This window comes from Canis lupus, chromosome 21 (genome assembly GCF_003254725.2).
Source record: "Canis lupus dingo isolate Sandy chromosome 21, ASM325472v2, whole genome shotgun sequence".
Classification (NCBI taxonomy): Eukaryota; Metazoa; Chordata; class Mammalia; order Carnivora; family Canidae; genus Canis; species Canis lupus.
In genome coordinates, this window is record NC_064263.1 from 20,324,980 (window position 1) to 20,337,037 (window position 12,058).

Here is a 12,058-nt window from a genome sequence, read left to right on the forward strand (position 1 = left end):
GTTTTATTTTTTTCTCCCCTGCCCTCCTCCCCGCAGAGATCTGCGCAGCTGACTGTGGGGGCCACGGCGTCTGCGTGGGAGGCACCTGCCGCTGCGAGGAAGGCTGGATGGGGGCAGCCTGTGACCAGCGGGCCTGCCATCCACGCTGTGCGGAGCACGGGACGTGCCGGGACGGCAAGTGCGAGTGCAGCCCCGGCTGGAACGGCGAGCACTGCACCATCGGTATGGCAGGTTGGGGTGGGGGGAGTGGGGGGGTGGCTGCTGGGGGGGGGTGCGGAGTGCTGCCTCTGTTCGCATGTGGGAGCTGGGCAAAAAGTCCTTTCATCTGGTGACATTATGGCTGGCATTTCCCAGCAGCAGTTGGACTTAAACTTACAATTGGGCATTTTTAACCTTCTCCCTCTCAGTCTGAGTTTCCCAGACGTCTGTTAGCTGGTTTGCATGCCTTGCTTATACCCTGGCTTATATAAGCCTGGCTTATACTGGCCAGATGCAGTAGGGCCCTCATTAAGGAGCTGGGAATCAGGAATAAGGCACCTGCCTGCCCCTTAGCAGCTGTGGACTGTCCCAGTGCCTCTCTGAGCCTTGGTTTGCTCACCTATAAAATGGGGATCATAATGCACATGAAGAGAGTAGCACAGGCTGGCACAGATTATAGCTCTCAGTAAGTGTGGCCATTATTATCAAGTTCATGATCTGGATAGGAGGGCTTAGGCGTAGCTCTCAGCCCCCCACATCCACTGGCCCCTAGGCCTGAGCTCCGAGATAGGCCTGGAGTCCTGGGGAAAACTTCCCCCAGGCCCTGGGCCACATCTGCCTCCCATCAGGCCTAGATCCCTCCCTCTCCTGTCCTCAGCCTCCATCCTGTCTGCATTTGTCTCCTCTCTTCTCTCTGGGGGCTCCTCACACAGCCCCTGCTGAAACAGCATTGTTGGCAGCTCTCAGAACAAGCTGATCACTCCATTCCCTTCTTCCTGCCTTTCCTGCTGCTTTTGTTGATTTTAAACACAGCCAGACGTTTTGCTTGGTTTATTATCCTGGAAAGAGCACTCACCAAAAAGCTCTTTATTGAATCAACTGGTTTGTGTGTGTGGTTTTTCTTCCCCTTCCATTTTTTTCAAAGGGACAGTCTGTGATCAGATGGTAAGCACATGGATTCGGAAGGCAGGACTCTGGGTGTCTCTTCAGCTCTAAAAATCACCTCTTGGGTCTTAACGGAACCTGAGAGCCAAGCCCCAGACCTTTTGAGGAACAAAGAAATATTGAGCAAAAGGAGCTACTGCTTTTCTCATTTTTTTTTTAGGCTTCATTCCTTTTGTTTTGTAATCTGAAATTGGTCTGAATCCATCACCTCTGCCCCCGCTATATCACTCTGTTTATAAGTGGCCGTAAACCCCTTGCATTTATTAACAATAATAATGGCTTCTGATTTTTGAGTGTTAACCATGTGCCAAGCATGTGCTAAGGACTCTTAATTGCATTATTCTACACTCCAAAGAGTCACCCTGTGAAGGCACACGTATTATTCCCTCCTTCTCAGGGACCCGAGGCTTAAGGTCACTTAGCTTGTAAGAAGTAGAACAGGAATTTGAGGCTTAGTCTCCTGAGCTTTGGTGTTGGTATAAGGTGTCCACACCAGCTGCTTGCTCTGTGGCCCACAGGACAGAGTCCAGGTTTTCTACAAGGCATCTGGTTTACAACCTTCCGAGCCTGTGCCTCCTCTTTACTATTGCACTCAGAGCTGCGAACCTTGTCACCCACCCCAGACTCTTAAGTGAGCCACTCCAGAGCCAAGGACAGCCTCCCCTCCCCCTGCCGCCCTGGTTTGTCCCCAGCAGAAGGTGCCACAGTGCCTTAACTGCATGCCTCTGGGTGGCTTCTTCGTGTCAGTGTCATCCTGCCCTACGATTGTCCTGGACACCCCTTCATGTGAAGTGGCCCTGGTTACCTGGGGGGGGGCCCTCTTTTTTAAACTCCACTTTTGAGGTAACTGAGGACCTTTTAGCCTCCCAGCCCAGAAGGGGACCATCCCCATTAAAACCAAAAGCAGAGCCTGGAGAAAGTACATTCTGTTTTCTCTCACTTGCTTATAGAGCCCTCAGCTCACCTTACCAAGTTCCAAAAAGTTTACGGATGTCTGACTTTTATAAGATAAAAGCATCTCATCTCAGTCAAATGATGATGAGGGATTTCAGGAAATTCTCCCTGAGGCCAATCCCAGATGATTCACGACAGGCTGTGCTACATCTCCCGTCTTATGGGTGTTCATCAGCCTGGCCTGAAGACCATCCTGTGTGCTTTGATGCCAAGATGTCAAAGCATCCCCTCTCCGCCCCACCCCCTAGCCCTGCACACCCGCATACCCATTGTCACTCCTTAAGAGCAAATTCCTCCTTGGGATTGCAGATGCTTTTTCCCCTCCAGATAAGAAATGCATCAAGGTAAATGTGCACAATTCAAGAGGGAGGCTGGCAGTCATAAATACCAGAAAAATGTCACAGGACATTGAAGAAGTAATGGACTAGTCATAGTGGCGCAGATGAAAGGACGTTGGCTCAGAATTCTATCACCTTTCATTCCGTGGTGAGCATTTCCTTTGTCCATGTCTAATGTCCCTGCATGGCACCTTGCTCTCTGTGGGTCTCTGCCTGTGGCCAGCTGCATCCCCAGTGAGAAACCCTTGGCGCTCAAGGAACACTTCAGTAACCTTGTCTGGTGAAAGGGGAGGTAGGAAAGGCAAAGGAGAGAAACAATGGTGGTGCCTTCCTTTTCCTTTTGGAATAGAAAGAAGGAGAAGCCCTTTTTGAATCTTTGATAGAAACAAGGAGTACCTTCTTATATTGCCAGGAGCCTCACTCCCTTTGAGGAACATTTAGGAAAGGAAAAAAAGCTGTTGATGTGAAAAGTGAGAAATTCAAAGCGTTACATTTTCTCTTGTCAGATTTCATTCCTATACAAGAGGTCAGAATAGCGCAGCTAGCTCATGTGCTGTAGTCTAGTTATGTCCTACACCAGAGAAAAAGCTGATTCAAAGACCTCCACGCAGCAGAAACAAGAGAGGAGGGCCTGTTTATTTACACACCGCCGCCTCCATAAACAGGAAAGAATGATTTGATCACCTGCCAGCTGGCATTAAACAACAAGACAAGTCTGGCTCCTTATGGTCAAGTCCCCGGCATAAGAATCTTTTCACCCCAGTGACGTTTCCTGGAGCAGATTGTTATAGCAAGAATTAAATAGCTCCTTTTGGAGGCTTTGGTCCATCTTTTCTTTTATGGAAGCTACTTGATTTTTCTCAAAGGAGGTTGGTTTTCAGAACAAAAGGGAAATGGACAGTAGCATCTTCTTTAATGACAGAATTTTTGTCAAAAAGCAAGATTATTCACACTGAATCCTAATTCCTTAAGTGAGGAGTTATGTGTCTCTTTGCATCTTCAAGAAAGGTCTTTGGTGAAAGCACCATGAGCAGACCACATGGTTGCTAGGGGCTTCATGTTCTCCTTCCATGAATCACTGAATGGGGGACGCTGGAGGAGGCCTCCAGGGATGATGAAGTCCTGGCCTCCTCTTCCTCCACTGACCACAGAACTACACACCCATCATCCCAAAACTTGAGTTATCCTGCTCCTAAAAATAGCCCACAAATAAGAAGGGATTTTTCATTTCCACTCTCACTTATCAGTAACGCTCCCATGTGCACATATGAAACTGACGTTAAGGTCAGATGAATTGCCGTGGCTCTGTTTCTCAAGTACATGGTCAGCACAGAGTCATCGAGAACATATTTGGAGATGTGTTTTTCAGGAATTTCATGGGTCTCAAGCCTGGGGCTTGCCCTCCCAATTCTTTACAGAAAGCTAAAAATCATAGTTAAATTTGAGAAGGTGTCTAATTTTTTTCAATTTCTTTGAAAACAGTACTATCATTTCTGGTCACTTTTACAATTGTTATTTTATTCACTTCAGTGCCCCTTGTCTATAAAATCTCAAAACACATGTGGGAAATGCCAACTTCTGATTACATTTGTAAAATTCCAACCTTGACCCCAAAGCTGTGACTGTTCAAGATGCCAGATACACAGAAATATTTACTAGGCTTCAGGAGAGCTGTCCAATCATATAAATCTTGATTCTTACACAAATCCTCCTCTGGGAGTAAAGATCAAAATAATACTGTGATGATGCAGTTACTCAAGTAAGCCCAGCCAGACTTCATGATAAAGAGAGATTAGAAAAACTGAAAGAAATCTTCTGGAGTTCTTTGTCTACTTTTGAATGGTGGCTCTCCGGTTCCTTGTTTGTAATCAGACTGTCCTTAACCGAGAGCTTCTAAGACCCTCACAGGGTGTCAGAGCCAATGTGAGTACCCTGTCCTTGTCCTTAAAAGCACTCTCTCACAACAGGACCTGTGACCTGACAGGACAGATGCTGGCAAGGACAGAGAAAATGAACAGGGATCTACCCCAAGTTATCAGAGCAAGAGCTTGATGAGTTGATGGTTCTGGGGGATGTTAGCCCACACGTGGTAGGGGTGGGAAACTTTAAGGAGGTTAATAAGGCTTTGTGAGTCCCTCTCAGGTGGGTGCCAATGGCCATTTACTCACTGATCCTTCACTCAAGAGAAAGGGATTAATATATCCAAGATCTTAATAAGAACATCTCTCTGATGGTTTGTCAAACATCTGAAGAAGTTCATATGATTATAACCACCCTAACCATTACCTGCTGTAATAATCTTTGCTTAATATGACCTAATGTGTACCAGTGATACAACTGAGGGTCCCAGACAATGACAGAGAAGAGCGTTGTGCCATGCTCTCCACAGCCTTTGACAGAGGGCCCCTGAAGCTTCTTGGGATTACCCTAAGAGAAAGATTTGGAAACTTGTATTGATAAAAGGCAAGTCAAGGAAAGAAGTTTTCATGTTAAAAAAAAAAAAAAAGAAGAAGAAGAAGTTTTCATGTTGAAGGGCATAGAAATGCTGAAGAGACCATAAGACCTCACAGACTCATGCGCCACCCCTGTCTCTAGCTTCCCAATAGTGACAGGAATAGAGAAGGAGCACAAGAAACATTGTGTAATGTTGAAAAAATAAGCATGGCCTAAGAGGAAAGATGACTCTGTCATCATCTTCATCCCTAAGTCCTGGGGAGAAAGGTGAAGGAATTCTGTGAAGTTCTGAATCCATCATCTGCAGTGCAAACTCATGGACTTTGTGTCGTCTTTTCTGAAAGTTACTGTTTTAAGAACGCCTGAGTGGCTCAGTGATTTAGTGCCTGCCTTTGGCCCAGGGCATGATCCTGGAGTCCTAGGATTGAGTCCCGCATCGGGCTTCTTTCATGGAGCCTGCTTCTCCCTCTGTCTGTGTCTCTGCCTCTCTTTCTCTCTCTGTGTCTCTCATGAATAAATAAATAAAATCTTAAAAAAAAGTTACTGTTTTAAAATATGATGAATTTTTAAATGGCTATACTCAAGGACATATGTACCAAGATTTTCAAACAATGGAAGTATGGACTTCTGCATGGCTTTTATAAATAAATGGCATTGGACTCCAAAGATCCAGTTACCCCTTCCATCTTCAATGAAGGAAGCTCTATTCTGTTTCTAGAAAACTCTTGGATTTGGTATTGACTGGCCATTATCAGCTTCTGGACTTACACTGTGTCTCAAGGTCACTGTGTAGGAAAGGACAGTGATCTATGGAGCCAGAATTTGAAGTTTCAAATGCCCATTTTTGTCTCCTGAAACCCACAGCATTGATTGCAACCTGAGTCTGCCTCAGTCACTTCCACTGGATACTCTTCATGCCTGTGATCTAGAGAAACTAGTAAGGATCTTTAAAAGGTATTAGAAACATATTCACATTTAATATAGATCTTTATTATCATTGCTCTTAAAAATGAAATGGCAAAAAAAAAAATGACATTAGAAGAGAGAGCTCTGTGAAGTCAGCCCCTAGGCTTGGGGAGATTAGCCTGCAGAGTAAATATAATCTGTCCTCATCACCAGAGCCAGGCTATCACCACTAAGTTTGGAGAGAAGCAAGGTTGTACATGTGAAAGGACTCCCTCAGAGCAGATGCTGTATGGCAGTATGGCCACTTGGATCCCACTGATGGTGTCTCAGCCACCCTGGTCATCATCTCCAACCCTGTGAGAGAAACCCCAGCTCTTCTGCAGCTGGGTTCAGTTATTACAACAATCTATGATCATGACTCTCTTCAAAACTCAACCGATCTGAAAGCTAAGAGCACCGGCTGAGCCAGGAGGTCCAGGAGATCCTAGATATCATTGTTCTCAGATGACATAGCATGGGAAGTGATGTCTAAGAAATTTTAGGTCACTCTGAAAAATTAGATGAATGAACTTGAGTAAGACAGGTGTGACAGAAGAATCCAGAATCAAGACAGTGTTCACCTTAGCCAGAAATGCTTCCTGGGCCATGCTACCTGTGGACTGGCCCTATTTTTCATTGTTCAGCATTTCAAGCTTTGTTTATGGACTTCTGCTTTAATAAACCATTCTCCTCCACCTTCCTTTCTTTTATCTTGTGCTCTCGTGGATTCCAGAGCGTCTATAAGAATGAAGGGAAAGCACGCAGGCCCCATTAAAATCTCCTCTTCCCAATTTTCCACTTGGCATGACAGCCTCCAGGAGCATATTTCATCTAGAAACAGAGACCATGTGGATTCTCAACTAGAAACATAGCCTCTCATCCACCCGTCTTCTGAGGCAAATATATATTGATGACCAGCAACAGTGTCTGTCCTACCCAGTGAACTGAAAAAATAAAATTTATGCTTTTATGAAGAAAGGAAGAATATTCTTACAGTTTCTAGAACCCCAGGGCTTCCACCTAAGACCCTAGCACTGCAGTCCAGGCCTACTTATGGACTTTGAATTCACATGTGAAATCAAGCTGAGGATGGAGGCCCACCTGGCAGAAAGCATCAGGCCTTTCAGAAGATGACCATGAGTCTGGCCATTGTGGGAGCACATGCTGGGGAGCTGTAGAGAGAAGGGTGGGCGGGAAGCTCCTCGAATAGCCATGAGGAGCCCAGGTGGGGAAGATGCGATAGCAATACTGATTGATGCTGGGAACGAAGAGGACTGCCCTGCTTTCAACACACAGTCACATATAAGCACTGTGGAGTTAATTTCAGGGCAGTGCTTGACATCCATCCTCACAGAGAAGCAAAACCTTAGATTGCCAAGTACGTCAAAGCTTGGATGCAACCCCTCCATTGGAAAACAAAGCATACATCTTTCTATTCTTTGAGCTAATGAGCATTGAGAAGTGGGCAGGTGTTCTTTTCTTTTCCTGTTTCTCACAGTGACATCCATTGACCTGCACCTTACATTCTGTGTAAGATGCACAAAGGAGAAACGCATCTTACTTAGAACACCAAGCATTCTGCATTCAAGTCTGTGTGGGCACATGTGTCCATGGCAAATTCAAGAATGGCAAACAGATAATCTCGCGGTATATTTGAGTGGGAAGCTCAGCCCACTTCCCTAGTGTGTATCAAAGGGGATTCTAATTTTGCATATTTCTAGGTTCCAGCTCTCTGGAAACCCCTCTGCCCAGACAAGGTACACTTGTTCTTATATGGCTGCTTCCCCCAGCGGGAAGTTGGATGCTGCTCTGGGTAGACACAGGACAAATTCTAGTTTTCCATAAAGTTGAACAAATCTGACAGAGCAGGAGCATGGCCACTTTTGCAGCTTCCCATCCTTCTTTTTCTCCTGTTTTCCCTATCCATATGCCTTCTTATATATGATCACATTTCCAAACTCCTGGATCGTAGAATGAGTTGAAGTTCCTTTTGACCCTTCCTGGAGAATGTGCTTGCTCTCCCTCCTCTCTCATGTCATCATGTCTTTGGTTTTCTTTTTCCCACCATGGCAGGTCTGTCCCAAACGTGGGGCCCATCCCCCTGTGTCCCCTCAGCACCTGGCATGGTTACATGGCAGGCAATATTGCACTTACTTGATCCTACCTTAAATATCCTGTCTTTTATTCCCCAAGCGCACTATCTGGATAGGGTAGTTAAAGGTATGGTCTTCCTTCCTCTATTTTCCTTTTGTCTTTGTGTGTGTGTTTGTGTATGAGCATAAAAGGAGAAATGTGTATATAAGAGATGTATATACACCCCATAAGCATGGTGTCTAGATGCTGCCACATTCCTCAGCTTTGTCACAGCATTCACTGCCCAAAGGGTGGGGTTTTGGTCACAAGGTGGTTGATATACCTGAAGTGTCATTCTTCCCCCTAAGGTGTTCAATCTGTTACCATTGTGCTGTTGTCCTTCCCTGCCCATACACACATATACCCTCACTCTTTCTGCCCTATCTTATATCACCCTGCCCATCCCTTACAGCTCCTAATCCATCAGAATTAAGATACTGAGGACCAGGGTGGGTGACCTGAGAAAAGAAGAGGCCCCAAAGCAAGCTAAGAAATCTCAGCAACTACATTACGTTACTGTCATCATGTTCATTCATCCAACAACCACATATGGAGCTCCCACTAGTAGTAGTACTGTGTGCTAGATACTGTGACAGGCTCTGGAATTGGGGAAACAGACCCCTGACCTCAGGGAGTAGATGATCTGTTTGTTTGGGATTTTTTTTTTTTATTCCTTTTCAGAGAAGGCCCGAGTTTGGTAAGTTTTCTGTTTGAGGAGTGTTCCCTTTCAGGCAAAGTAATTCCATGTTAAACATCTTCATTAACTAGGCAGTGCCTCATTTTCCAAATCGGCCTTATTATTCTAAGAATAAATCTGAGAAAGGTCAGGTATGTTTGCACCTAAAAGAAATCCAAATCTCCCGACGAGAAATATCATGCCACATTCATCTTTTTGTCCTGAAGTCCTAACATATCACGTGGCACAGGATATGTGCTCAGTGGTTAAGGACAAGTACTTCAGTGTCAGACTACCTGAGAATGAATCCCAAGTCTAACAGTTAACCGAGTGACCTTGGGCAGGTTACTTAACCTCCCCTCACTTGGGAGTCCCTGTAAAATGAACTTGATAATGGGACCTACATCATTCGGTTGGCATGAGGATTAAGCAAACGAATGCATGTAAAATGCTTAGCACACGGGCAGGGATGATGCTCAGTAAATGTTAGCAATGCTATTTTATCATCACATTCTTATTCTCATCCCTAATTTGGAGGACTTCATTAGCCAGAATAATTTTCCAAATTGTCGAGAAAACAGTTAACTTGGCTTTTCATAAGAGATAGCAACTGCTGTCTAAAAACTTATGGAAAAGGTTTAGGCAAAACATGAATGACTGAATGCTTTCCAACCAGAACATCTTTGTCAAGTACAGGAAAGGTGTTAGTAGGACCCATCAGATGGATGCCTGGTGTTGAGAAGCAAGGTCCCATGTATCTTATATGCTGGTCTTCCCCTGAGAGTACAGTCATTCTGGAAAGAGAGAGCTGTACCTGTGAGCCTCTCTAAAATAGGCATTTCACATAATCATTATCAGAGGAATCTTCAGTAAGGATTCAATTTAATAATGTTACCATCTATTTGGTAGAATTTGTTCCTACTATCTGAATATTTTTCATATCCATGAGTCTTAAGTCCTTTGAATTTTTTTAAGGGAGCAGATATAACTATACTCATTTTATTAGAAAAGGAAATTGAAGTTGAGTAGTTGAGGGGCCCACCCTGGGTCACACTTCTAGCAAGTGGCAGAACCAGGATTTTTAATTTCCTGACCTAATCCATATTTCCAACATTCTCTCCTTCTATCAGCAGTCACCAGGAATGTCCCATAATTTCCAATATTCTTCCTCCAAACCATGCCTTCCAAACTGGCATCCTCACTAGGTAGTGAAACATTCTCTCTCAAACCACCATTTTATTATCTTTAGTTCAGAAAATATCACCAGACCTTTGTTTGGATTAGGCCAATGAATCATAACTTGTTTTAAAAGACAAATGTTCAATTACCAAAATCTGGGTTTGAACCAGGCCCCCATCCTGCTGACTTTTCTGGTATAATGGATACTAATCCTAAAAAAAAAAAAAAAAAAAATTCAGAGACCTCTACCCTACAAACTAAGGACTTGTCAGAGTAGAGTATCATGACAGCCAAGACAAGCCAACTTTGGTTCTTTGTTTTCCATTTGCATCACTAGAGACTAAAGAACCAACATGCACTTAACAAAGATGTCAAACTCCTCCTAAGTGCCAGGAAATATGGATACCACACAACAGAAATGCTTCCTATTCTTGTATTGCCAGCAGTCTAGCAGAGTAGATGCTAATAAAACAAATAATTCCAACAAGTTTGATGAGGGTTATGATAGGGGAAGTTCAGGGGCCACTTAGCAAGAAGAAACCCTCCACCCCAACTTAGGCAGTGCCTTGTAGACCAAGATTGTGAACTTTAGCAGAAACATATGAGAAAGGTTTTTTTTTATTATTTTAAAATATTTTATTTATTTATTCATGAAACACACACAGAGAGAGAGAGAGAGAGCCAAAGACACAGGCAGAGGAAGAAGCAGGCTCCATGCAAGGAGCCCGACATGGGACTCAATCCTGGGGCTCCAGGATCAGGCCCTGGGTTGAAGGCAGGCACTAAACCGCTGAGCCGCCTGGGCTGCCTGAGAAAGGTTTTTTAAAGCAGGATGATGACTTGATGACATCTGTGATTTTGAAAAATCAGTCCGACCATATTGGGGAACAAGAGCTCAGGGGGAACGTTTGGGGGCAAACAGACCAATGAGGAGACTCTTGCCATCATGTAGATGGGAGATGATGTGACCGACCTTGTCTAGAGAAGTGACTGTAGGGGTGAAAAAGTACAAGAGAACTGGAAAGAGAACCATAAAGAAATGGGACATTCCGATATATGATAGGGTCGCTACGCAGCCCCTCTGCCACTTAACTAAAAACTGTCTTCAAGGATTCAGAAAGTCTTCCTGTCATACCTGATGCTAGCTTCAAGGGGACTTCTTTATAGGCTTACGCAGAAAGCTGAAGATAAAGTGGTCCCTTGTCATTTAAAGGGCATCTTTTCTTTTGAAAAGCTTAGGGCTTCTCTAAACCTTGAAATTACATTATTTTGGCTCTAGCAAATGCCTGATGTGAGTCCTTCCAGAGGGGATTGTTAATGTCAGTTGGGTTCTCTGAATTATTGATGAGTTTCAGGAGTTTGTAGAATTAATGAGCTTTAGTGGTGGGTAAGGATGGGCATATTGCTTTAAGTAAGTCAGCAAGTCACCCCAGAGGAGGCTTCCTCATACTGGCTAATGGGGGTATGATTACTCCAGAAGCAAACTGCTGGCTGAGAGCAAACCTCATTTAACCCACAGGTACTCAGAGTCCCTCTGAAACCCTGAAACCGATAGGACAGTGCAGACCCCCAGGGTATAACTTGGTCCATTTGAAGAAACTAACAGTATTTAAAATGTTCCTGTGATTTCACATATAGAGCTTACCCTCCCCAAGAACACCTGCCCCCTGAAGCCGTCTCTGAGTACCACAGAATGTGTGCACTAGACATGGTGTGCTAAGACGAGCTCACTAGAGGCAGGGGTTCCCAAAGAGGGTTTTGTGGAATGGAAGATTCCACATTATCATAAGTGGTTATAGGGGAAAGAAAGTTCTGAGGTCATATTGGAAAATGCTCTGATAATCAAATAAGCAAGTTTCTTTATTCTTGCAAGACTCTCAAAGCCTTTAATGTATTAATATTCAGTGTGACTTTCTAGAATAAGATTATAGGATAAAATATTTTCCAAACTTATTTGACCACAGAAGCTTGTTTTTGAGGACTTCATAGAACTAGCATTCCACAAAATTCACTTTGGGAAGTATTGTTTGAGATTAGTAGACCCATTGTAAGTCCTTCCTGGAACAAAGTAAGATATAGGCAACTAGAATATAAAATTATTGAGGGTGGAGGATATATCTCATCTCTGTATTCCCTAGAATTAATACACACCTGCCTGGCATCCAGTAAGTGCTGGGTAAAGTTTGTTGAAATTAATTACAGTATCATCAAAATTAAAGTTGTTTTAACCCTATCT

General features: G+C 44.0%; 1 protein-coding gene across 3 annotated transcripts in view; it reads left to right on the plus strand.

Moving 5' to 3' along the window:
- TENM4 (teneurin transmembrane protein 4) overlaps window positions 1–12,058 on the plus strand; it is a 2,722,049-nt gene that overhangs the window by 2,597,071 nt on the left and 112,920 nt on the right. For all 3 annotated transcript variants that reach the window (XM_049099077.1, XM_049099079.1, XM_049099078.1), the window contains 2 exons: window positions 37–222; window positions 8,028–8,054. In XM_049099077.1, coding sequence (XP_048955034.1) covers window positions 37–222; window positions 8,028–8,054 — 213 coding nt within the window. The remainder of the gene's footprint in view (window positions 1–36; window positions 223–8,027; window positions 8,055–12,058) is intronic.